This window comes from Magallana gigas, chromosome 10, assembly GCF_963853765.1.
Source record: "Magallana gigas chromosome 10, xbMagGiga1.1, whole genome shotgun sequence".
NCBI lineage: Eukaryota > Metazoa > Mollusca > Bivalvia > Ostreida > Ostreidae > Magallana > Magallana gigas.
The window spans coordinates 2,327,618-2,354,941 of NC_088862.1; the positions used below are offsets into that span (position 1 = coordinate 2,327,618).

The window sequence follows — 27,324 nt, forward strand, 5'->3', positions numbered from 1 at the left end:
ACCGTAAAACAAGCATGTGTTTCAATAAAAAGACAATGAGTTCAAATATTGGATAGATTTATTTTCTTTTTTCAGGTGTGCAATAAATTTGTATGATTGAGATTTGATCATGATTAACTTATTGTGTAGAATTATGTATGGAATTTTCATTCAAAGCTAGGTGAGGTGTACGGAAGCCCGTTGGTGCCACGTAGGAAAAATATTTTATCTGGCGGCCGCCAGATAATTATCTGGCGGCCGCCACTTATTATCTGGCGGCCGCCACATAATTTTCTGGCGGCCGCCACATAATTATCTGGCGGCCGCCACATAATTATTTGGCGACCGCCAGATAAAACCTGGCTTCCTGATGCGCACGCATGTTTTAATGGGAGCTTTTTAGGGAGTTGTGGATACACTCTAATTTATTAGTTTTATTAATTATTTCTGAAACTTGACATTAAATATCAATTGCAAAGCTTAGGATTTTGAAAAACCAGTTGAGTTGAATGTATAGAAGACTGTTGTTAAAATCTAGAATGAATTTTATATTACTTTGTGCCTTGTATTATACATGTATGTTGTAAAACATGGTATTTTAGAGTTGATTCTGAACTTTTAAAACTGAACTAAACACCCGTTCAGGAAATCTTAACATTAAAAAACCTTAACTTGAGAGGAATTTTATGTAAACATGTACATATTAAGTAAAGGAACGCACTGCCTTCTATATGTTTTAATTTTGGTATAAGAATTTACTAGCGCAGATTAAAGTCAGCTTTATTGACCACGACAGCTAGTACAGGCAATATTATCAAGAGAGCAGATCCATCTATGACTCTATAAGGATAAACTAGGATAAGTGTGTACTAGCATTCGTGGCCATAAAAATGAAACATATTTAACTGACTGTGTTGTTAAACTCTTATTCCAAATCACATGAAAGGCAGTACATTTATTTCTTTACGTTTTTAACTTCGTTTATTTCCGTTAGTATTCGTATTATCTGGTTTACTTCAATACTGGTAATTTCATGCAAGAGCGCTTTCGCTCTCAGTATAAATAGATTTCCCGGGGAGTATTCGATTAATGCGACGTTCGTTACAAAGTAGTATAGGTTATCTTTGGTTTTCCCTACCGGCCCTGACCCAAATGTGTTTTTTGAGATTAACTAATATTTTGTGTTGCCATTTATTTGTATGTCGAATGTATATTAAAAATGCGATTTGTAACGAACGCACCAATCCTAAAAAATCTGTTTTTGTTTTTCAACAAATTAGTCAAGAAAATATTCATTTTCGGAGGAGTGAAATGAGGGAGAAAATAAAATAAGAAGACCGTGATCGGCCACAGTCTCTCTGGTAAATCAAAGTACTGAGCGTACTGAAAGGCGGGGTCTTGAAAGTTTGAATTTGTAATTGTTAACGTTTTCCTCCATTATGTTCCAAAAATTATGAGTTTGAATTAGTTGTTTCAATCTACATGTAGTATGCTAAAGTTCGGCTTGTTGCAATTACCTGATACTTTGTCATAATTTTGCTAAATCCCGACCGGGACTGTTCTTCATAATTGTAGAAAATTGACACAACGGTATATTATGTAAAATAAGACCCCAAGAAAAATTTTAAAAAAACTACAACTAACCGGGAAAATCAAAACAAATATATTTAGGTATATAATTTAAATCGTTATATTTATTTATTATGTGATCAAAGGGAAAATCTATAAGTCGGACGGTATCTGTTATACAAGGTTTATGGAAACTCCGAAAACTCTCAATCTGTTGAATCACCGAACAAAGTTAACATTTGTATACCGATAATAAACACAGGCATCTAACGTTAGAAATATTTCTTTTTTTACAATAAGATTATTCAAAGTATATGGTGGCATATCTCTGCCCCCTGTGTGCAAGTTATTTTCTCCTAATTATGTTGATATGCAAGATAAATATGTTGACATGCAACATATTTATGTCAACATGCAACTTAGTTATGTTGACATGCAATTTATAAGTTGCATGTCAACATATTGACATATTCATCTCGCATGTCGACATAAATAACTTGCATATCGACATAAATAAGTTGCATGTTGACATAAATAAGTTGCATGTCAGCATATTTATCTTGCATGTTAACATAAATAAGTTGCATGTCGACATAGAAAGATTTTTTTGAGATTTTGTATAATTCATATCAGATTGCAATTTCTTGCATGTCTTAGGCCAGATCTTTCTCCCATTGATAAATATCTCGCACCAATATTAGACCTATGAATTCAGAGATAACGCATGGTTGTTATGTTTTAAATTTTTAATTTATCGTGTGGTAGTACATGTAAATGAATAGGACTTATTTCAATTTTAAGAAGATAAAAAGTAAGTTTTTATCGTAGTTTTAAAATCTGATTTACAAATCCTTTATTGTAGCTCCTTGAAAAATTTGAAATTTAATCGCTTTCGAAATTAAGTTCATTTTTCCAAGACACGCATTAAATTGTGCGTTTAATAAACGAGAGTATATTGAAAGGACAAAGATCCCTGAAATGACAATGTCCTACAACATTTGTTAATTTTACTGTGAAAAGCGTTAACTTTGCATATTTTAGAAATTTTAAAATCAAATAAATCTGAATTAATAGCTAAAATTAACAATTTACAATTATCATATATAACAGCCAATCAGGAAAGGTCTACCCCAAAATATGACGTGATTCATTCACTTTTGGTCTCCATTTTGTAGTTTTATCGATTTGAAAAGCAGATGACTCGATGATTTGGAGTATGATTTTTAATAAAATTTCAGAAACGGTTAAATCGTGATTCGTGTATATTATGCAAGAGTTCACACAAAATAATAGTAATTGGCGAACGAATTTATTTTTTACCTATTAATTTTATATGAATCGCTGCAAGAAAATCATGACAGGTAAGAAGGTCTAAAAAATCAAAAATGGCTACCGCGACAAACTTTTTTTTATTGTTATAGTACTTGGAATAATTCTAACGTCAGATGCCTGTGTTTGTTATCGGTATACAAATGTTAACTTTGTCCGGTAATTCAACAGTTTGAGAGTTTTCGGAGTTTTCATAAACCTTGTTATGGTGGCATATCTCTGCCCCTTGTGTGCAATTTATTTTTCTTTCAAATATGTCCGACAAGCAAGATAAATATGTTGACATGCAAGATAATTATGTCAACATGCAATATAACTATGTTGACATGCAAGAAAATTGCAATCAGATAAGAATTATACAAAATCGAAAAAAATCTCAAATATCGCCTACCTGTGACATCCAAGATGCTAGATGCTACCTTTTTATGTCAACATTTAACTTTTTCAACTTATTTATGTTAACATGCAAGATTAATATGCTGACATGCAACTTATTTATGTCAACATGCAACTTATCTATGTCGACATGCAACTTATTTATGTTAACATGCAACTTACGTATGTTGACATGCGAGATGAATATGTTGACATCCAACTTAGTTATGTTTACATGCGAGATAAATATGATGACATGCAACTTATAAGACAAGATGTTGCATATAAACATAAATAACTTGCATGTCAACATATTTTATATCTTGCATGTTAACATAACTAAGTTGCATGTCGACATAAAGAAGTTGCATGTCGACATAAAGAAGTTGCATGTTAACATAATTAGTTGCATGTTGACATCAATAGGTAGCGTATCTAGCATTTTGGATGTCACATGTTGGCGATATTTGAGATTTTTTATAACTCCTATTTGATTGCAGATTTATTGCTTGTCAACATAGTTATATTCCATGTTGACATAACTATCTTGCATGTCAACATCTTTATCTTGCATGTCGACATAATTAATAGAAAAATAACTTGCACACAAGGGACAGAGATATGCCACCTTACCTTGTATAACAGATACCGTCCGACTTATTGATTTTCCCTTTGATCACAAAATAAATAAATATAACGATTTAAATTATATACCCAAATATAGTTGTTTTGATTTTCCCAGTTAGTTGTAGTTTTTAAAAAAATTTCTTGGGGTCTTATTTTACATAATATACCGTTGTGTCAATTTTCTACAATTATGAAGAACAGTCCCGGTCGGGATTTAGCAAAATTATGACAAAGTATCAGGCAATTGCTAAAAGCCGAACTTTAGCATACTACATGTAGATTGAAATAACTAATTCAAACTCATAATTTTTGGAACATAATGGATGAAAACGTAAACAATTACAAATTCAAAATTTCAAGACCCCCGCCTTTCAGTACTCTCAGTTCTTTGATTTACCCAGAGAGACTGTGGCCGATCACTGTCTTTTTATTGTACTGCCTTTCATGTGATTTGGAATAAGAGTTTAACAACACAGTCATAGATGGATCTGCTCTCGTGATAAACTTGCCTGTACTCGCTGTCGTGGTCAATAAAACTGATTAATCTGCGTTGGTAAATTCATATACCAAAATTAAAACATATAGAAGGCAGTGCGTTCCTTTACTTATACATGTTAACATAATATTCCTCTCAAGTTAAAGTTTTTTAATGTTAAGATTTCCTGAACGGGTGTTTAGTTCAGTTTTAAAGTTCAGAATCAACTCTTAAATACCATGTTTTACTACAAACATGTATAATACAAGGCACCAAGTAATAAAAAAATCATTCTAGATTCTAACAAAGTCTTCTATACATTCAACTCAACCAGTTTTTCAAAACCCTAAGCTGTGCAATTGATATTTAATGTCAAGTTTCAGAAATAATTAATAAAAATAATAAATTAGAGTGTATCAACAACTCCTTAAAAAGCTCCCATTAAAACATGCGCGCGCATCAGGAAGCCAGGTTTTATCTGGCGGCCGCCAAATAATTATGTGGCGGCCGCCAGAAAATTATGTGGCGGCCGCCAGATAATAAGTGGCGGCCGCCAGATAATTATGTGGCGGCCGCCAGAAAATTATATGGCGGCCGCCAGAAAATTATGTGGCGGCCGCCAGATAATAAGTGGCGGCCGCCAAATAATTATCTGGCGGCCGCCAGATAAAATATTTTTCCTACGTGGCACCAACGGGCTTCCGTAGAGGTGCAATATTATAAATGAATGATTAAAAAAAGCAACATGCACATTAGACAGTATCTTTCTTTTTTAAAAACACAAAAAGGGGGAAACGACATTTAATGTATTGTACACATTTGATTATAATCTCTACAGAGTGTAAGGCGGGTGAATTTGGTCAAAACTGTACCGAGTCCTGTGGGAACTGTGTACAGAAGGAAGCCTGCCACCATGTCAACGGCTCCTGTCTTAATGGCTGTGATGCAGGATATGAAGGAACTAACTGTACACAAGGTAAATCAATTCAAACGGGTAATTTTATTCCAAAGAGAATGGCACTTTTTGGGTCACATGAGTCACTCAGTCACTGTAAGTTATGCTACCGTTTACAAGTTGAAAAGAGCGAAAATAAAATGGGGCGTAAAAAATCATGTATACTGTATACGATCCTGTTGTACTTAGTACACTTCTGTCTTTTCATTTTGCAGAGTGTCCTGTCGGGTTGTTTGGGTACAATTGTCGTGAGAATTGTAGTATGAACTGTGGAGTTCCGGGGAAATGTGACAGGGTCACGGGTGTCACAGATTTTCGTGCGGAATTAATTATAATTTATATTTACTGTAAGACAAAGAATAAGACAATATTTTTACATTGTTTTTACATATTAAATATAGTTTGAATTGATACCCATTGAAAGTAATTGTCCTTGTATGGGAACTGGTAAGGTCCTCCACTGTTGTCTATTGCCACTTGGTCTTGACAAGAATGGACTGGTGAGGTCCTCCAATAGACAATGTTCTCTACTGGCCACTTGGTCTACACACGACGTCACCAATACTCGGCCACCATCGATGAAAGTGGTTTACACAACAGATGGAACAAGGGACCTGCGCCAACATAGTACACAAACACATTAAGTACACGACAAAAGATACTGTGGCTTTTACACCAATACGCACCATACTTTACTTACAGGCTATACGGTCATGAATGACACACTTAGCTTAGACGCTTATTACACACAAAATACTGATACACAGTCTTAAAGAAGACTTACTATAAAGCATGTTAGCTTTTACACTCACAAAATACTAACTCATAATTACTTAAATGCAGTGTTTCATAATACTACTCATGACTACAAAAGGAATATGACCATAATAGTCCGCCATACTTGGGTATAGTCCACTAATGCATTTTCCATAGGCGGTAATGTTAACGTTATTGTTCATAGCTCCGGCCCTAATTTTCGTTCAGCAACGAGGGACCTCTTGAATGAAAGCTCATCAAATTGTCTCTTTCCTGTTAAAATTTCGTGGTTTGAAGTCAGATTCGTTTTCCGGCAAAATGCGTCTGTATTGAAAAACTCTGAAAATGAAAGTAAAAGTAGGGAATTTCTCAGTTTTGGAAAGGGTGTATATCAAACAATTTCAATTCTTTTCTTCAAATGATAATTCAATTTTGACACTTGTTTTAAAAATTGCAAATCCTCTTTTCTGACATGTGTCAACCATTCTGATTTAAAATGTCCCAATAAATGTATATACACTCTGCAAGTATAGGGACTATTTTGCTTAAAGGCACTTCTTTGTTGTCCTACCGATTCTAAAAATAGTTAGAGGGATATACCCATTTATAATAGATTCAAACACGTGTATCTAAACATAGACATTTAAATTCAAACGTAGCAAATAAGCATAAAAACGATTGGAATACCATGACTGGGTGTTTTAGAACAGTAATGAACGAAATGACGATAAAATTGACAATTAATAAACCTCACCTCAGAAAAAAAACCAGTACCAAGTTCACCCCAGAGTTAGCACACAGCTATTTATATTAACAAAATGCATAGTGACTGGATGGTATGCACGAGAGAAGTATAAGAACGTCCTTCCCTCTGGACTGCCGCGTCCAAACTGATACTGCACGGACTGGCGGGTTTAAGGCCCAGTGAACTGAAGTTCAATATGGGTATTTACAAATACGTAAGACTAAAATACTAAGGGGCTCACCACGGGATATGTAGTTAAGTTAAAATACGAAACTAAATATACAATGATGAATTTTAATGTGACAACGGGAGAGTGTAGGGGAGGGTGTCAGCCAGGATGGAGAGACCTCCAATGTAAAATTAGTAAGGTCTTTTTCTGTTCTGTTTTGCAAATTTGTGCATGAGATCAGTAATTTAGATATAAGTCTCAAAATAGTTCTCATAAATGAAGACATTAGACCAAGAGTTTACTAAATACATTGCTTGGGTTTTTTAAACAACCATGTGATGGAGGGTATATCGACCAGGATTGACCTCAAATGTGATACAAGTAACCACTTTTTCTTGCATATTGGAAACGATCGGGATGGCGTTCCAATTCGTGTTCTCACAACCGTAAAACTAGCACGTGTTTCAATAAAAAGACAATGAGTTCAAATATTGGATGGATTTATTTTCTTTTTTTCAGATGTGTATTAAACTTGTATCATTGAAATTTTATCATGATTAACTTATTGTGTAGAATTATGTCTGGCATTTTTATTCAAAGCTTGGTGAGATGCAATATTAAAAATGAATGATTAAAAAAAGCAACATGCACATTAGACAGTATCTTTCTTTTTTGAAAATACAAAAAGGGGGAAAACGACATTTAATGTATTGTACACTTCGCAACAATCATTTGATTATAATCTCTACAGAGTGTAAGGCGGGTGAATTTGGTCAAAACTGTACCGAGTCCTGTGGGAACTGTGTACAGAAGGAAGCCTGCCACCATGTCAACGGCTCCTGTCTTAATGGCTGTGATGCAGGATATGAAGGAACCAACTGTACACAAGGTAAATCAATTCAAACGGGTAATTTTATTCCAAAGAAAATGGCACTTTTTGGGTCACATGAGTCACTCGGTCACTGTAAGTTATGCTACCGTTTACAAGTTCAAAAGGGGGAAAATAACATGGGGCGTAATAAATCATGTATACTGTATATGATCCTTTTGTACTTAGTACACATCTATCTTTTCGTTTTGCAGAGTGTCCTGTCGGATTGTTTGGGTACAATTGTCGTGAGAATTGTAGTATGAACTGTGGAGTTCCTGGGAAATGTGACAGGGTCACGGGAGAGTGTAGGGGAGGGTGTCAGCCAGGATGGAGAGACCTCCAATGTAAAATCAGTAAGGTTTTTTTCTGTTCTGTTTTGCGAATTTGTGCATGAGATCAGTAATTTAGATAAGTCTCAAAATAGTTCTCATAAATGAAGACATTAAACCAAGAGTTTACTAAATACATTGCTTGGCTTTTTTAAACAACCATGTGATGGAGGGTATATCGACCAGGATTGACCTCAAATGTGATACAAGTAACCACTTTTTCTTGCATATTGGAAACGATCGGGATGACGTTCCAAATCGTGTTTTCACAACCGTAAAACAATCATGTGTTTCAATAAAAAGACAATGAGTTCAAATATTGGATAGATTTATTTTCTTTTTTCAGATGTGTATTAAACTTGTATCATTGAAATTTTATCATGATTAACTTATTGTGTAGAATTATGTATGGCATTTTCATTCAAAGCTTGGTGAGGTGCAATATTATAAATGAATGATTAAAAAAGCAACATGCACATTAGACAGTATCTTTCTTTTTTGAAAATACAAAAAGATGGAAAACGTCATTTAATGTATTGTACACTTCGCAACAATCATTTGATTATAATCTCTACAGAGTGTAAGGCGGGTGAATTTGGTCAAAACTGTACCGAGTCCTGTGGGAACTGTGTACAGAATGAAGCCTGCCACCATGTCAACGGCTCCTGTCTTAATGGATGTGATGCAGGATATGAAGGGACCAACTGTACACAAGGTAAATCAATTCAAACGGGTAATTTTATTCCAAAGAGACTGGCACTTTTTGGGTCACATGAGTCACTCGGTCACTGTAAGTTATGCTACAGTTTTGTTTTTGGATGTAAAAAGTTTATTGAATCGAACAATCCTGGAATATTGTAAATGGTTTCATAAGCCCTGTAATTATAATGCACATGGATATACATTGCAAAAGCCACGCTGCAGTTAATCAGGTGACTAATAAGGCCTAAAGGCCTCTTCTGTACATATGTAATTTTTAAATTGACTATGTATGCACGGTCACTAAGTTTTTTTTTGTTTATGTATTATTTCTGTTTTGCAAATTTGTGCATGAGATCAGTAATTTAGATAAGTCTCAAAATAGTTCTCATAAATGAAGACATTACACCAAGAGTTTACTTAATACATTGCTTGGCTTTTTTAAACAACCATGTGAGGGAGGGTATATCGACCAAGATTGACCTCAAATGGGATACAATTAACCAATTTTTCTTGCATTTTGGAAACGATCGGGATGACGTTCCAAATCGTGTTTTCACAACCGTAAAACAAGCATGTGTTTCAATAAAAAGACAATGAGTTCAAATATTGGATAGATTTATTTTCTTTTTTCAGGTGTGCAATAAATTTGTATCATTGAAATTGTATCATGATTAACTTATTGTGTAGAATTATGTATGGAATTTTCATTCAAAGCTAGGTGAGGTTTAATATTATAAATGAATGATTAAAATCAAAGTACTGAAGTACTGAAAGCTGGGCTCTTTTGGCGTGTCTTTAATTATGCATATTGTGTAGTAAAGACTGAAAATCTCTCTCTCTCTCTCTCTCTCTCTCTCTCATGCTTTTAATGTCGGCAAGGCGTCAGAGAGCGATCAAATTTTGTAAGCGGCTATAAACAGAAATATGTCTGTCTAGCAAAAAAAAGTTCAACAGTTGCTGCCTTGAATTTTGCAGCAAGCGTTATATATTCAATCCTCATTTCTTCAACGCGCGGCAAAGAAGTTCATGGAAATTCATGCGCATTGTATGTGTCCAAAATGCATAGTCTTGTTTTCAAAAAACGTTACTAATAGAAAAATTAAAAAGATAGACAATTCTCCCGAAATTAAAAAAAAGAAACAAAATGCCAACACTTTTGACAAAACGTGGCTCTTTGTGTTACTTTTTCGTACAGCGGAAGCTTTTACTTTGACGCTGTTTGGTTTTTTGTTTACTTTTGAAATTGTGCTATTTATTGTAGCATTGGCGATTTGCCTGCCTATAGCCAGAACTCTGCTTTCAGCAGAGCCCTGCTAAAAAGCAACATGAATAGTAGACAGTATCTTTCTTTTTTAAAAACACAAAAAGGGGGAAACGACATTTAATGTATTGTACACTTCGCAACAATCATTTGATTATAATCTCTACAGAGTGTAAGGCGGGTGAATTTGGTCAAAACTGTACCGAGTCCTGTGGTAACTGTGTACAGAAGGAAGCCTGCCACCATGTCAACGGCTCCTGTCTTAATGGATGTGATGCAGGATATGAAGGGACCAACTGTACACAAGGTAAATCAATTCAAACGGGTAATTTTATTCCAAAGGAAATGGCACTTTTTGGGTCACATGAGTCACTCGGTCACTGGTAAGTTATGCTACAGTTTTGTTTTTGTTTTTTTTTTGGATGTAAAAAGTTTATTGAATCGAACAATCCTGGAATATTGTAAATGGTTTTATAAGCCCTGTAATTATACTGCACATGGATAAACATTGCAAAAGCCACAGTGCAGTTAATCAGGTGACCGATAAGGCCTAAAGGCCTCTTCTGTACATATATGACTGCCGTCATGAGAAAAGGGCCCTTATCTTTTGACGTCACAATGCTCAGAAAACGACGTCAAAGTTGCAGCATTGTAAACGCAGTTTTCTAATTTTTTGTTTCTATTTTTTTCTGCGTCTGTGTTGTGTTTTCTGAATAACTAGAGTCTGGCCTTGTTTTAATACCGCGATTAATATTTTTTCAGTCAAATATAACATGTTGATTTAAAAAATAAACATTTGATAAATGAAATAAACACATGTAACGTCAATATCTACACATTTCGAACGCGTAATGTTGCACACAAGATGATGCTGAAACGTTATAAAATTCCTGCTTTTGCATTCGCTATGAAACTTAAACACCACATTTTACATTCTGGTGTGTGATGAAATTTAGCTCTAATTGGGAAATCACTTTTTTTTTTTATAAATCATTGTTACATGTAGAAATCAAAGACCCGTCTCAATTATAGTGCTACTGTCAACATACAAAATAAATTCCCGCATATTCTATTACAATTTAAGAATTTGCGATCAAATTTTGAAATTATTAAACGAATTAAAAAGCTATAAATAATTACAAGAGTTTGAGAAATATTTTGACAGCGTAAAAATCTACTCTGATATATCGCATTTGATTTCATGGAAAAATCTGATTCTTATTCTCATGTTAAGTGCCTTTAATGAAACAACATAAAAGTATATACATGTGTACCTGTACGAATTAAAAACTTGTTTATTATTTGAGCGCAACATATTTTGTTTTCTTGTGCAATTTAATAACCGAAATCCACATGTTGTGTGTACTTTTTGAGCTAACTTATATATACATAAAAAAATCAGTCATAGCGTGCCTGAAAACTCACCACATTTTCATGGATTTATAGCATTTTATATGATTGTATTCATCTCAGATCAGTTACGTACATGTTTTAAAATTCCTTAAATTAAACAGGTTTGTAAACGCAATCATTATACTACTCATGCGCGGATCCAGAAAATTTTTCCAGGGGGGGGGGGGGGTCCGAAGGATAATTGTGTTTGCCAGGGGGGGTCCGAGGCATATTTTCGCGATAATTTTACTATGTAAATTTAATAAATTTTCATTTTCCAGGGGGGGGTCGGGACCCCCCCGACCCCCCCTCTAGATCCGCGCATGCTACTATACGTTTGATATCAAGTCAATGAAATTGCCGTTTTATAAATCAATTCATGTTTATCGATACATATAAACACTACAAGTGCGACATTTACAATTAATAACATGCATGGCCGTACAATTCACCTTCATAGATGATGGTTTCTCGTATTTTCTTTTTTATACAAAAAACAATTTTCGATTATACTGAAGTCAATGTTTAGTCGTGTTTGTTTCAATGTACATGTACAGGGACAAAAACAAAATCCGAGAATCGCAATATTTCTTAAAACTTCGGAATCTCGTATGCAACTTTATGCACTCTACAAACGTCTTTCATTTAATTTGTCATTTGTCATTTTGAGAGAGAGAGAGAGAGAGAGAGAGAGAGAGAGAGAGAGAGAGAGAGAGAGAGAGAGAGAGAGAGAGAGAGAGAGAGATTTATATATTCATTCATCGTGAAACATCGATAATAAGAAAATTAAATTTAGTCAACATGTTACTTCTCACTGAGTATAAGCTACGTCTATCGGCACTGTACTACCAATTAGTGCAAAAGAATGGACATAATTACTGCAGATGTCTTATTGAAATTCACTTGCAATCTTGCATTTTGAAAACAAGAGTGAATAATGCTTATTTATTATTAATTATTTCAACGATTATGGTTTATAAAAATCGCATCACAAAAATACAACGGTATGCATGAACTTACAAAGCGATTGAAAAGAAGTGTAGATTCAGCACGTGGGATATCTTTTGTATTTTGTTGGTTTGGTTACGTTTGAATTTTGTACAATTTGATATCAATTTGATGGTCAAATGACCGTTTTTATTTAAGGAATGAATGTAATATTTTTCGCGGTTTATAAAAAAGCGTAAACTGCCCCAAACCATTTTATATCGTATAAAACTAAAAAATATTACATTCATTGCTTATAATTTAATTATTTTTGCTATTAATTGTAGATAAAAACGGTCATTTGACCATCAAATTGATATCAAATTGTACAAAATTCAAACGTAACGTCAGGCGGATTAATACATTTTTGACGTTAGTCTTACTATGACGTAGGCAACATTCTTTATACAATATAAAATAATTTTTTTAGCCAATCAGAAAACGCGTTACAACCAGAATTAAATTATCTACAATTAATAGCAAAAATAATTAAATTATAAGCAATGAATGTAATATTTTTTAGTTTTATACGATATAAAATGGTTTGGGGCAGTTTACGCTTTTTTATAAACCGCTTCGCGGTTTATAAAGCGTAAACTGTCCCAAACCATTTTATATCGTATAAAACTAAAAAATATTACATTCATTCCTTAAGTATATCTGGATATTCAAAATGCGCATATATATGTTTTAATCTCTTTTTGAAAAATTGTAAGAAATCTAGATTTGTAGAAAAAATATTAATTAATTCTACTTCAAACGATTAAAGACGATGAAAGGAAGTATTGAAGAATAAAATTATTGCAAAAAAATTTTGACGTTTGTAACGTCGTGACGTTTTCGACGAGCTACGTCAAAGTCGTGTTAAACATCTCTTACTAAAATTGTCATAAAATGCTTAAAACACACATGATCCTGGATATCTTTGTATATTTGTATTCAGAAAGAGTTGACTAATCAGAATTGACAAAAAAGTGAATTTGTGAAATTTTGACCTTAAGGGCCCTTTTCTCGTGACGGCAGTCATATAATTTATAAAGGCGAATATGTATGCACGGTCACTAAGTTTTTTTTGTTTATGTATTATTTCTAAGGGTGATACGTTTTGATGTATGATAATAAAGGAACAAATTGTACACAAAGTAAATCAAATAAGATTAAAACAATTTGAAATGATTTTCAACACACTGATTGTAAAAAGAGCTCTAGTAATCAATCTACTGTTTTACACGACTTCTTAAATGCCCTTCTAAAAGGTAAATTATACAAACCGGATTTAAACAATCACATTTTAATTATATCTTTTATATGTGCCGGTTATTTCAGGTTGTAAATGGGGATCATATGGTTACAACTGTAACGAAACATGCCAGGCAGTTTGTGCTAATAATAGAACCTGTGACGTCATAGCCGGAACATGTGAACAGGTAAATTAGAAGATATGTACATGTATAATTTATATGATTTTTTTTCGACATGAATGGATGCTTTATTTTCATTATGTTATGTTATGTATGTTTTCTCTCTGAACCTCTGCATTTCTACGAGCATAAATAATTTCATTTATATCAATTGAGAAACAATGTGATATCAAATTCCAGTTTTCAACATGAGACCTTGGGTAAAATAAGACACGCTTGAATCAGTAATAGTAATTCTACAGATTCTAGACCTGACGTTATATGCTTAATCAGTGACATGAATTAGAAGTCATATTCTTATTTTTTTTCTTTTCCACGGTTACGCTTTTGGAATCAAAACCGTACTGTGCTATTTAATCAATATGATTGAGGAGATTTTTCTGACCGTATGATTTTATTCATTATAATTGTCTTATTCATTTGTGTCGTTTCAATAATTATACAGCTTGATTCATCACTCTTTATTACACAGATTGACACGCCGCCAAACGATCCAGATGACAACACTGCCGTTATTGTTGGTGTGGTAGCGGCAGTAGTCCTGGCCATCCTAGTTGTTGTCTTTATCATTGTGTTTAAGAGGTAACATATATGTAGCTCGTTATTACTGTAACATTGTACGTGTTTTAGCCTATTTTGCAGTTGTATATTAGCAAAATGTTTGATGTTAAATTATTGGTAGAACATAATGTGTTACATACTTCGTTATATAATTACTGTTATTTTGAAGAACGAGAACAACAAAACCAAAGGATGAAATGCAAGGATCAGAGAAACGTATTCAGGAGAGGGAAGAGAATGCACATTGTAAGTAATAGATGCTTAGAATAATGCTTAGAATAATGTCCTTTACAAAAAATGAGATTATTGGGAATCAAACGTTGTTGTTTTTGATTCTCAATAATCCAAACTTTTGTAAAGGACAATAACAATACAATTATTCAGATAAAAGTCATAAAGTCATTAAGATCTCCGTTGTGATATCGTTATGACGTTTAGATTGCAACATAACTATACTTTAAAATATTTAGAAGTTTTAGCGTCTGATCATTGTGAAGTCACGATGTGAAACTTAACTATTCTAATTGAAAAACAAAAGTTCCTATATATGCTTCGTGTATTTTGATGCAATATCTTCATTTTGTTATAATGAATCAGTTTCGACTGTTAAGATGTAGTGTATACACAAACTCACCTTACTTTTCATTAATTGAATGTATGAAAAGCGGCGTGCATGTGGTACCTTTGAGATTGCAAAATATGAAACTTCTTTTCTCTTTGGAAGTGTAACTCTCTAATTATTTAGTCAAGTTCATATTCAGGCATCAGCATAGGTACGTTCTGATTTGTCGATATTCTATATAAGCGTATCACACTTAATTTTTTTGGCTATCTACTCTATGTATTTTATATTTAAGTTCCTAAGCTTCCTTGTTTTGTTTTTTTTTCGACGAAGAAAAAACCTGTTGTACATATTGCAGAGAATTAATAAGATTGGATAAAACAATGTAACCTGGCTTGTACACAGGTGCTGGAGGACAGGGCCCCCTTCCCCCGATTTGGACCCCCGGGCTAGTTGATGCTTTTTTGATAGCAGTTCCTTTACAGCAATCATTTATTTTCCGTTAATTTGTAGACATTTAAAATTGAACATGTTGTGTACATGACTTAAAAGTAATTTCTATCAAAAAAGTCAACTACCCCGGGGGGTTAAATTGGGGGTTAAGGGGGGCTGGGTTTTGTCCTCAAGCACCTTTGGGCTTATACAAAAAAACGATGTCAACTATGTACCTTTTCTTTAACCAACTACAAGTAGGCCCGGAATTCACCTCTGTATTTTGTTTGTTTCAGTGCGCAACGGAAGTGAGAATACTGGATTAACAAACATCTATGAAAATAAGGAAACCGATGACAAACCTGTTTTGAATTCAAATAACAATAAGACCATATGTGATATCCCGATCAGTGATATCGAAAGTGCAATAAATGAAAGGAGAGAAGATGAAGATAACGGATTCAAAAGAGAATACGCTGTAAGCGATCTTTCTGTCAATTGGTCCGTCTCATAAATAAGTTGAAATTGTTTTGTTTTGTTTTTCCTACTTTCTGTTTTAATTTCTTAGATGTTGCCATATGGAGAACAACATTCCTGCGAAGATGGAAAACGCCAGGAAAATCTAGGTAAAAACAGATTCAAAACTACGTTCCCTTGAAGGTGATAAAAGAAGTACAAATATTTTCTTGTCCAAAAGTTCTTTGCAGTAATAATTTCTAAAATTATTTAAAAAGAAGCTGCTATTATATAAATAGTGCCTGTTTGGGAGGGTAACAGTTGAAATTGACACCCCGAGAAAACCATTGTCAACCGACGCGAAGCGGAGGTTGACAATGGTTTTCGAGGGGTGTCAATTTCAACTGTTATCCTCCCAAACAGGCACTATTTATTTTGTTATACTGAATGTCTTTTTTAAAATTTTTAAGAAAATTTTACTGCTTTTATATAGGAATAATGTGAATTCTACAGCGAACCGTACGCGCATAATGTTCGCGCATGTAACATTTTTTAATGTTACCCGTTGCCAAGTGCGTTGCTAACGCTGAGGGTAATAGTAAATATTATTAACTGCGTCTTAACCAATCAGATTTCAGTATTTAACATGAAAGTATAACAAAACAGTTTAACTCTTTGCCTTCTGGTCAATGTGGAGTTTTTTTAGTACTGGCAGAATCTTGTTCTGAAGTTTCATTTATCTATCGGATACATGTATTGGATTTTCTTTAACTATAAAATCAATTGACAGAAACAAAAAATATCATTAAGTAAAAAAAAGCAAGAATTTTAGCATTAAAATTTGAACATCTTACTATTTTTTTTTAATTTTCGTCTAAAGAAGGTAAAAACAATCTAACAATGGCTTCGGCCATCCAGCCCTCTTGAAGAATGTAGCCTAATGATTAATTCTTACCGAGATTTGTCGAGTCCTCCCTGCACTTACCCACTGAAGTGGTCTTTTATTACAGATGATCACTCCAGGGTCATTCTGACAGAACTAGATAAACCATCTGGTGACTACATCAATGCAAACTACATTAGTGTGAGTATCACTCAGTAAACTTTATCATATTTGTATAATCAAGCATTGCAAATCTTTGCTGCAATTTACAGAAGAACTTACGACAAAGTCGTAAATAATTACATTCTCGTAAAATGATCTTTAAAAACAAAATTGACATTAAACCATTTGTTTACAAGTATTTTGATTCCATTATTATATTTTCCAGCCATAAGTAAATCATTGATTATATGTAGTTTGTGATTTATTAGCATTCATTTATTTGGTCTTATCTCATCAAATATTTTTTGAAGGGATTGGAAGAAGAGAGAGCGTATATTGCATCACAAGGTAAACTTTTTTACGACAAAAAATTTAATTTGAATTTCAAGTTTAACCACGTGGTCATGTAAGTATTCTTTTTTAAATACTGAAAACATCCTTTACATGCCTTGTTATAAAGGTCCTAAACAGAACACACTGGATGATTTTTGGACAATGATCTGGCAAGAAAATGTTACACAAATTGTAATGTTGACCAACTTAAAAGAAGGAGTACAGGTAGGTAAATTTGAGACAAACAAATAAATTTGGTAGAAGTATTTCGTGTTTTTTGTGATATTAAACGTTTGTAGAAGTATAATCAATTGAATACTAATTATTTTTGCCGAAATCTTCATTTTATGAAAGACATAACTTGCATGCATGAAATACAATCAGGTGAAATGTTTTCAATACTGGCCTGGGAAAATGAAAGCAAGACGTCACGGAAAGATCGTCATCAAGAATAAGGAGGAAAAACAATACGCCTTTTACGTCATAAGAAAACTATCAGTTTCGCACAAGCAGGTAATATCATACTTCTATAATTGTGCTGTGTTGTAAATGTACAATGCTTTAATAGTAGTCGAGTTTGGATACGTAACAAAGGCTCTAATATTGACAGCTTTCAGCCATATCGCCCCTTTTAATATTTCTCGGGCGTTGACAACCTTGGAACGTTAACGTTGTAGTAAAAAAGCCAATGACGTCGTGGCTATGGAGATTTAATGACATCTCTTAAAATCTAGAACTACCAGACTCCATTGACTACACTAGTAATCGTTCGTCAGCTACTAATGAGAATAAATGGTAATTTACTGCTGGTTGTTTGATTGTTCTTTTTAACCAATCCATGGCTTTATCTGATGCGATAGTTAAACCTTAAACACTGTGCCGGATAATTGTGCCAGTGCCAAGGTGGCATTTTTGTACCCGCTTAAAACAAAGATCCGGAAAAATCCATATATACCAAATGATAGACCATTGTCTAGAGAGTATATAACCACTTTTGTTTTAAGTGTGTTTCACCTGACAGGTGAGATATTTACCTTTAAAAATTAATATCCAATCGGAAATGATAATTCCCATAGGAGTATTAATTCTCCTAGAGGAAATATTGACAATCCTATAGCATTTTTAAAAGTCTGATACGAATTATATTTCCTATAGGAGAATGTTATTTCCTGTAGGAATTTGATTAAGACATGTAGTTTTCCTATAGGATATTAAGTTTTCCTATCGGATTTTATCAAATCCTATCGGAATTGAAATTCCTACAAGAAATTCTTGTTTTCCAATTGGAAATTTTAAATTACCTATAGGAATATTATTTTTCGTATGGGAAAAATTATTTTCCTGAAGGAATTTTTTTTGAAAGGTAAATATTTCACCTGACAGGTGAGATACAATGAAAACAAAGGTGGTTGTTAACTCTTTATGCAATGGTCTATCATATGGCATATTTGAATTTTTCGGGATATGCAGCTTAAACGGGTGAAAAATGCCACCTTGGCACTGGCATAATTATCCGGCACATTGCTCCTTAGTGTCGACATCACTAAATTTTGACTCTGACCCACATGGACTAGATACATGTAAGTTTAGGCCAGAAATGTAAAGTCGATCAAAATTATACATGCCCTAATACATATATATATAATGCCAACGTCTTCCGCTTGCTTCCATTACTGAGATTTAAACGACTACATCAGACCACGAAAGATTTTATTATGTGCTCTATTATAATCATTCTGCATATTTGTATAAATATATAATAATTACGTCATGTATTGTTCCAAAGGGCACAACAGGAATCGAAGAATATACAGGAAAAATCTTCAAATAATAGAGTGTATAAAACGAATTTTTGGCTAACTTGTATACATGCTATCACATACAGTATATTGTTTAAGAAGGAACCAAAAAGACATGCATGTATGTTGTTAATAAAAAAGTGAGAGAATAATAAAATTCGTTTTACGCATTTTTTGTAGTGTAATTTTTTTTTTATTTCTCCTCCATTATCAGCAAAAAAAATCACGCACTGTTATGCAATATCACTACACCGCGTGGCCTGACCATGGTACCCCGGATCCTCTTTCATTGGTTGTTTTCCATAGTCACGTGATGAGAACAAGGACAAGTAGGAATAAATCACCAATACTGGTACACTGCAGGTAATATTGTGTATACATGCATAGACCGTTTTCTGTTAAAATACAATCCAATTTTGCAGATTAACATTGTCATGAGTCAGGTAATGTAGAAACTAAATTTTCAACATCAACAAATGAATTGTAGTTAGATGACCGTAAAATAACAAAAAATTGAAACCAAACCTCAGCAAATACAAGGAAAATGGTAAAATCTATTATCAAAAATAAAAGAATATTATCTTTTAAATTGTCTACTTTAACTGAAAGTGATATGCAATTGTAGCGCAGGAATAGGTCGAACAGGAATGTACATTGCCCTGGATGCTCTGTACAAGGCGGGTAAAGCGTCTGGTAAAATCAATGTAGCGGAGTACGTAAAGATCATGAGGACAAACAGAATGAACATGGTCCAAACATATGTAAGTCTGTCAGAATATTTACTCATTGATGATTAGCATAATATATATATACTAAACCAGTAAGACCTTAAAAAAATATTTAGTACTTTTTGAATGAATTGAATACAGTTATTCCCGCTTGCAAGAGGCAGGAGATTATGCATCGTTGTAAGCGTAATTCGTTATATCCGTCAAGTTTTCAACATGTAATAAAGTCTCGGGGAATGAAAATTACTTTGCAGTAAGCTGCAATTCATTGTAAGTGTGTTCGCTATAACCGTGTTTAACTGTAAATTTATTTGATTCGGAACTCTTGTTATAGGAACAGTATATGACGATATTTCTGGCGTTGAACGAAAAATTCAAAGCTTCTATGGAAACACAAAGTCTTCCTGATTTTACTAAGAAAATGGAAACACTGACCGGGGATCACCCAGCTAACCAAACAGGCATCAGGAAGGAGTTTCAGGTAAAACATGAACACAGCAACAATAAAAAACATATAGGGATTCCCTTGATATTTGCTTAAGTTTAGGGATGAAAAATTTATTCATTTTTTTCTTGCAGAAACTGATGGAAATTCGACCAGTATACACAAGTGCTTATTTCAAGAATTCCAGTCAGCATTTAGACAATAAAAGAGGAAACAATGTTTTGCCATGTCAGTACAATTTGCCTAATACTCACAATTATTAACAAACCAAAAAAAATGAAATGATTCATTTGTAAAAACTAATTGAAGTTCTAATTATGCGTCAGAATTTATACCAAATTTCGAATACCTGTCATACGCAAATAAGTGTCAAAAGCGTCGAAGAACTCTGAATCAAAATGAACACACAGGAAGTGGTAATTTCTGAAATTATGAAAGTACTTGACATAGTTGATATGTGAAATTAAAGTAACTATTGCTATTGAAAATTGATTCACAGTAATTTGATTGGATGTTAATAGGTGTGTTCATTTTTAGAATTCACTATTCATTACCTACGTTCCAGATTAGATTGGTTATACACATTAGCTGAAATTATTTTTGGGAGTTGATTTTAATCAACTCTCCAATGCAGTTACTCTGGCAAACCGAAACTGAAACAGTGTTTGGACCTAAGCACAAATCATCACCGCTTGAACATAATCGATAAATTCGATGTTATGTACGCTGAATCATTTTTTTAAAGGAAACTTATTTATAAATACCTTGGAAATACTCAGTAGTCAGATTTTAAATAGTACGAACAATTTTGAAGTTTTTTGCAGTCTGCCTACGCCAGAGTTCAATATAGTCTCGTTCAACCATCGGCTGTCTCCCTACATCTCCGACAAGCAGAGAGTCAGTCTATATTTAAAGGTCGCATCATCAAGCTATCACGTGACCTGGTATCTCTTACTTGTCGGAGATTAACGGAGACAGCCGAGCATCTGATTGAACGAGACTAGAGTTCATTATTGGTTGAATCCATACAATATTTGAAATATTTTGAATACCGATACATAATTTGATGAAATCATTTCGATTTTTAAATATTACACAACATGATTCATAAGAGGTTTTTCTCGAAATTCTTGTCGGAAAAGTCCGAGAATTCATATTATAAAAATGTGCGTAATTCAAATACAGATTATATACTACTTGCCAAGCAAAACAACCTATCGTTGATTTTAAGATAAATAATAATCGATAAAATCAACTACCGTCAGTACTTCAGTACTTCGATTACATTTTATTATGAAAATTAGTCAATTACATAATTTTTCTTCTTTCCAGTGGACAAATACATGTTATATCTGACATCATCTGTTGGTAAACGAGGCAACGTCATCAATGCGATTCACGTATCAGTGAGTACATTTTAATTCCACAATAAAAATGTTGCCCATACTTGTACAGGTACAGAAATACAAAGTCCGCCATTTCGTGCCTTTCTGAAATTATTTCTAAAAAAAATGAATGGTCGAATTACTTAATGATTTTAGAAGGGAGAGCGCACTAGTATATATTTGATCCGCTTGTTTATATATTTAATGGCTGATTCATTTAATTTGAATTGTTAAATCCAGTTTAAAGTTTATACCATAATACATAACGAAAGCTAGTTTTCTTGAAAATTATATCAGAAAAAACAGTTGCTATGAATTTATTTAAATGTAATGACTTTGATTTTTTCTTTAGTCTTACCAGAAAGATAGAGCGTTTATAGTGACTCATTACCCGACACCAGAGGACGCTGTGGACTTCCTGCGCCTGCTCAATGATCATGAATCTGACACAGTCGTCTGTATGAACCCATTACATGAAATAGAGTCGGTGGGTTTATCATAATTTTAAAGCAATATGAGCTGTATTTTTTAGAATTTTATTTTGCTGTAAAAACCTGTTAGTATGCTAAGTCTGCATGTAATTTAACTTTTATGATAAATAAGGTTGGGAAAAATCATCAATTTTTGTCAGAGGAAATATATCTCTTCTAAGGAACATATAGCAAATCAATTTTTGTACAGGACGACAATTATTCAATTTCGCTCCAATCAAAGCTCCTTAACGGCCCTTTTCACAAAAATTATGCGAAAAGAAATTTAAAAACCATGATATTTTTGTCATTTCAGTAGAAAAAAACATTTTCGTTAAAAAAAATTCATCATGAAAATGGCAGCTCATATTGCTTTAAATTCATATCAATTTGTACATGGGTATGAATAAACATTCCAAAACTTCTGATATTTGGCTTCAGTAATCAATGCTATTTAGATAACGTCAAAAAAACAAATAGCAATTTGATTTTACTTATGTTTAGAAATATGGCAGTACATCATACATCATCAACGACATATTCGGGTACTTAGTCCCCAATATGACTTCAAATGATTCTGAATCAAAATCAATGAAACACAATAACATGAGATAGAAGACGTAGCCATAATGCATGTGATTAATAACTTTAAAGTAGTCGTTAAATAAAGAATTGATCGCAGCATTTGTACGCATCAAATATATAGCTATATAGATTAAAATGATCATGATGCAATAGGACAATAATGACAATATAAGAAGAAATCACAGATCGGCTTTTTACAAATATAACACGTATTGCAGAAGTACAAGTTTTCACTCCTTTTTAGTCTAAGACATGGTTACCAGAAATAGCGTCTTCCAGGGACGTGCCGCCATTTGTTGTACAGCATGAATCTGAGAGTGACACCGAGGTCAAGGTCACTACAGTCAACATCATTCACGGGGAGGTAATAGTAACTTGTATCTGTTTATTCTCTAATTCACAGATATTCAAATACTTACCTCACTTAATTATAAGAAAACAACTCATATCCAAGAATTTTAATTTTTTTTAGAAGAAACCTCATTCAGTAGTAGTTGTAGAACCCAAGGGACAACTGAAATCAACCGGAACTCATCCAGACACATCGTTTCTCCGAAGCATAGTATCATATACTCGAAACCTTTCAACAGAAAACCCCATTACTATAGTCAGCAAGTAAGTGATGCCTTCTAACCATTGGTTGTTGTACAAGAATTAAGACAGATAGATAGATAGATAGATAGATAGATAGATAGATAGATAGATAGATAGATAGATAGATAGATAGATAGATAGATAGATAGATAGATAGACTGACAAACCAACTTTTATTTACGACGACTTTATTTCGTGATTTATTTACGATAAACTTGATCGCGACGACAAATGTTCTCGACCAAGCCTTTTCCAGACCAGTCTTGTTATAACCATACGACAACGAAAGGTTGGGTTACAGTAAAGTAAAACAGTAATTTTATTCAAAACAGAAGCTTTTGAGATTTTTTATAAAAGAGTTTTAGCTTGCCTTATCGTCCTTCTTTTCTTTTTGTATGTAATTTTCCCACTGTCAAATCACTAATAATGATAACAGTTAAATCAATTTGACTGTGTATAAATAATAGTAATACGCACCTTTTTTAATTTATTTTTCTAAAACACTTTCAAACGCATCATCTAGCAGTGTCAGTTCATAAAATGCAAAGATAATTGTGTTATGCATGTGTTCTGTAATGTACTCTTTTTTTATACCAGTATGAACCACTTAGTAAAAACATTCTTTTATTTGGATAAAAACATTTTGATATGTGCAAGTAACTACATTTTTGTATCATAATTATTTTACAAACGTTGCTTTCCATTTGAATAAGTAATGAGTTTTTTCCCTTATGATAGAGATGGTGCATCACTATGCGGAGTATTCTGTGCTGTGTTTAACTCCATACAACAAATCACCATGGACGACAACATTGACGTGTTTACAACAATCAGACAACTACAGACAAGGAGACCAGAATTCTGTTCCACACAGGTATAATGTTTCGGTGTTTAAATATATTCAGGTTTTATTTTCACTCGATGATATTTCATTAATAAATTTTTTTAAAAAATAGTCTATCCATGTGATGACGCTTTAAGAGATATACAAACGTAATATAAATGAAAAAATATCAAACCAAAAATTGTTTGTGTGGTCGTTTGTTTGTATATTCTATCGTTAGTTTAATATTTTCCATTCCCATTGACAGGAGGAGTATTCCTTTGTGTATAAGACGTTGCGTGATTACATTGAAACAACATCAGAGAATGTGTACAACAATCAAAAGGATGTGTACAGCAATTAGTAGAACATTGAAACAACATCAGAGAGTGTGTACAGTAATTAGTAGAACATTGAAACAACATCAGATAGTGTGTACAGCAATTAGTAGAACATTGAAACAACATCAGAGAGTGTGTACAGCAATTAGTAGAACATTGAAACAACATCAGAGAGTGTGTACAGTAATTAGTAGAACATTGAAACAACATCAGAGAGTGTGTACAGCAATTAGTAGAACATTGAAACAACATCAGAGAGTGTGTACAGCAATTAGTAGAACATTGAAACAACATCAGAAAGTGTGTACAGTAATTAGTAGAACATTGAAACAACATCAGAGAGTGTGTACAGCAATTAGTAGAACATTGAAACAACATCAGAGAGTGTGTACAGCAATTAGTAGAACATTGAAACAACATCAGAGAGTGTGTACAGTAATTAGTAGAACATTGAAACAACATCAGAGACTGTGTACAGCAATTAGTAGAACATTGAAACAACATCAGAAAGTGTGTACAGCAATTAGTAGAACATTGAAACAACATCAGAGAGTGTGTACAGTAATTAGTAGAACATTGAAACAACATCAGAGAGTGTGTACAGCAATTAGTAGAACATTGAAACAACATCAGAGAGTGTGTACAGCAATTAGTAGAACATTGAAACAACATCAGAGAGTGTGTACAGTAATTAGTAGAACATTGAAACAACATCAGAGAGTGTGTACAGCAATTAGTAGAACATTGAAACAACATCAGAGACTGTGTACAGCAATCAATAGAGTGTGTACAACAATTAGTAGAACATTGAAACAACATCAGAGAGTGTGTACAGCAATTAGTAGAACATTGAAACAACATCAGAGAGTGTGTACAGCAATTAGTAGAACATTGAAACAACATCAGAGAGTGTGTACAGTAATTAGTAGAACATTGAAACAACATCAGAGACTGTGTACAGTAATTAGTAGAACATTAAAACAACATCAGAGAGTGTGTACAACAATCAATAGATCATTGAAACAACATCAGAGACTTTGTACAATCAGTAGGAAAACCTATGTTGGTTCTATTAGAGTTTTGTAATTTGCATTAAAAAAGGGGAAATGGAGGAAATTAGACCGAAGATACTCAATGTTGAATTGTCATAACTCTATTTAATGCAAAAGGAAACATGTTTCTTATCATGCATGTATTGTTGTCAGAAACCCTTTTCTGCAACTATTTTTTTTTAAATTAACGCACTGTGCGGCCTGTTCATTGCCTGTACATACACCCTGTATTACCTTGTATTACCTTGTTATTTTCTGTAAACAGTTATAAGTTATTAAAGTTTAGCTAGAAAATCAGCAAGGAATCATAAATTTAATTGTAAACAGAATTATACTATCTACTGATCAAAAAGCAAACAAAAGGAACAAAGCGCAATTCCACTTTGAATGAAACCAATCCTATCACAAACATAAAAAGATGAAATTCAGAGATCGAAGGACAGAAAACAGAAGTGTATAATGTATTCATTGAATTGAATGTTTCCGACGACAACCTTTAGGTCGACACAGTTAGTCATGAATCAATGATATTATTCTACAATTTATTTATGATACTACTTGGAAAGTAAAGAGTGAGACAACAACAACAAACTTTGATTGGGAGTTTGTGTATAAGAGATGGTAAATTCAAATAATTTCATTGGAATAAATAGTGTATTTTCGTTGGGTCCGAAATCGATCTAGACAAAGATGTGATATCATCATCATTTATGCACAGTTAAAGTGGAGGTCCACCGGTAGATGACCCTGCAAAATTCATCCCAAACGGAAGGGTACTTTGATGTTCCGAACCTGAAGGTCAAAGTTTCTTTATAATGAATAATTTATTTTTGTAGGGACCCGAGTATGTAGAACCTGAATTTAAACCATCACCAACATTTTTACTAGTAAATGACCTCAGCAATTGTTTTACTTGCTTTTTTGAAACGCTTTTTTCTCATTATGATGAATTGGAAGATTTTCTAATTATACTGGCACTTCCACTTTTTCAAACAGTTGGAACATTTAAGAAAAAGTTTATATAAAGACCATATTTATATATTATACTAACAAAAGTTATCAAATTTTAGGACATAATGCAACCCCAACGGATAAGATTTATAACGGATTGATGTAAATGATGTTTTTAGTTGTAAATTTTAGGTTTTGTTGTTGTTGAGGGGAAGACATGCTACGTGCCTTGTATTCATAAGCCCTTGGGTCTGTGACTTCTTAGATAATTCCGTTACTTGGTCATATTAACAATTTTTCCATTTCAGTGTGTTTAAAAGGCATAATATTTATTGTTTTAGGTCTGGTGACAGATTATGGGAATGAATTTTTAACCATATTGCAGACATCTATATTTTTGAATAGAACTTAACGTTTGCTCGCTGTCAGTTACACTGTCAGTTACGAAAAAATTAGGATAATGACAGCATGGTTATTTTGTTTCATCTGCAGGGGCTTTACGGTCGGTAAATGTTAGGCCACATTTTTCTTATGTCTTAGTAGGAAGATTTTGATATGAATGACCTTAAATACTGAAAGCGCTGATACAGTTCATTGCTTGAATGTTTTTTCTTATTTTAACAAAAAGTCAAAATGTGTTATAATTCAGTTGAAATTACTGTAGAAGCATAATACTGTCGCACATTGTAGCAATGTATGTGTAAAAATTGCTTTCTATGGGTGTCTGAAAAAAGATGTATCCGAAACTATAGGATCATATCAGACTTGGCATTTTGATAGTACACTGGATACTTGAACAATAGAAAATTAGGTCCTCTGT

General features: G+C 33.3%; 2 protein-coding genes across 2 annotated transcripts in view; both read left to right on the forward strand.

The window, feature by feature from the left end:
- LOC136269648 (multiple epidermal growth factor-like domains protein 10) overlaps nt 1-86 on the forward strand; it is a 63,666-nt gene extending 63,580 nt beyond the window's left edge. Inside the window, exon 14 of the mRNA XM_066073481.1 lies at nt 76-86. Within this exon, the coding sequence (XP_065929553.1) occupies nt 76-86 (11 nt within the window). The remainder of the gene's footprint in view (nt 1-75) is intronic.
- A 7,231-nt stretch (nt 87-7,317) lies between these two features.
- LOC105317761 (receptor-type tyrosine-protein phosphatase epsilon) lies at nt 7,318-25,850 on the forward strand. Its single transcript, XM_066073482.1, has 25 exons — nt 7,318-7,360; nt 7,731-7,868; nt 8,063-8,203; nt 8,757-8,894; nt 10,312-10,449; nt 13,848-13,948; nt 14,415-14,524; nt 14,673-14,749; nt 15,794-15,975; nt 16,066-16,123; nt 16,964-17,037; nt 17,310-17,346; nt 17,459-17,556; nt 17,716-17,844; nt 19,345-19,493; nt 19,756-19,891; nt 20,193-20,339; nt 20,438-20,531; nt 21,636-21,709; nt 22,041-22,175; nt 22,988-23,107; nt 23,216-23,358; nt 24,076-24,211; nt 24,429-24,465; nt 24,949-25,850. The coding sequence occupies exons 1-25, from the start codon at nt 7,318-7,320 to the stop codon at nt 24,984-24,986; spliced, it is 2,673 nt and encodes an 890-aa protein (XP_065929554.1). The 3' UTR covers nt 24,987-25,850.
- The last annotated feature ends 1,474 nt before the right edge of the window (nt 25,851-27,324 follow it).

Bases quoted from the DNA above. Each gene is read 5' to 3' on its own strand.
- LOC105317761 (XM_066073482.1), top strand. From the start codon at position 7,318: ATGGAGGGTATATCGACCAGGATTGACCTCAAATGTGATACAA. The intron at 13,949-14,414 runs GTAAATTAGAAG...TTTATTACACAG, and splicing joins TAGCCGGAACATGTGAACAG to ATTGACACGCCGCCAAACGA. The intron at 19,892-20,192 runs GTAAGTCTGTCA...CTCTTGTTATAG, and splicing joins TGAACATGGTCCAAACATAT to GAACAGTATATGACGATATT.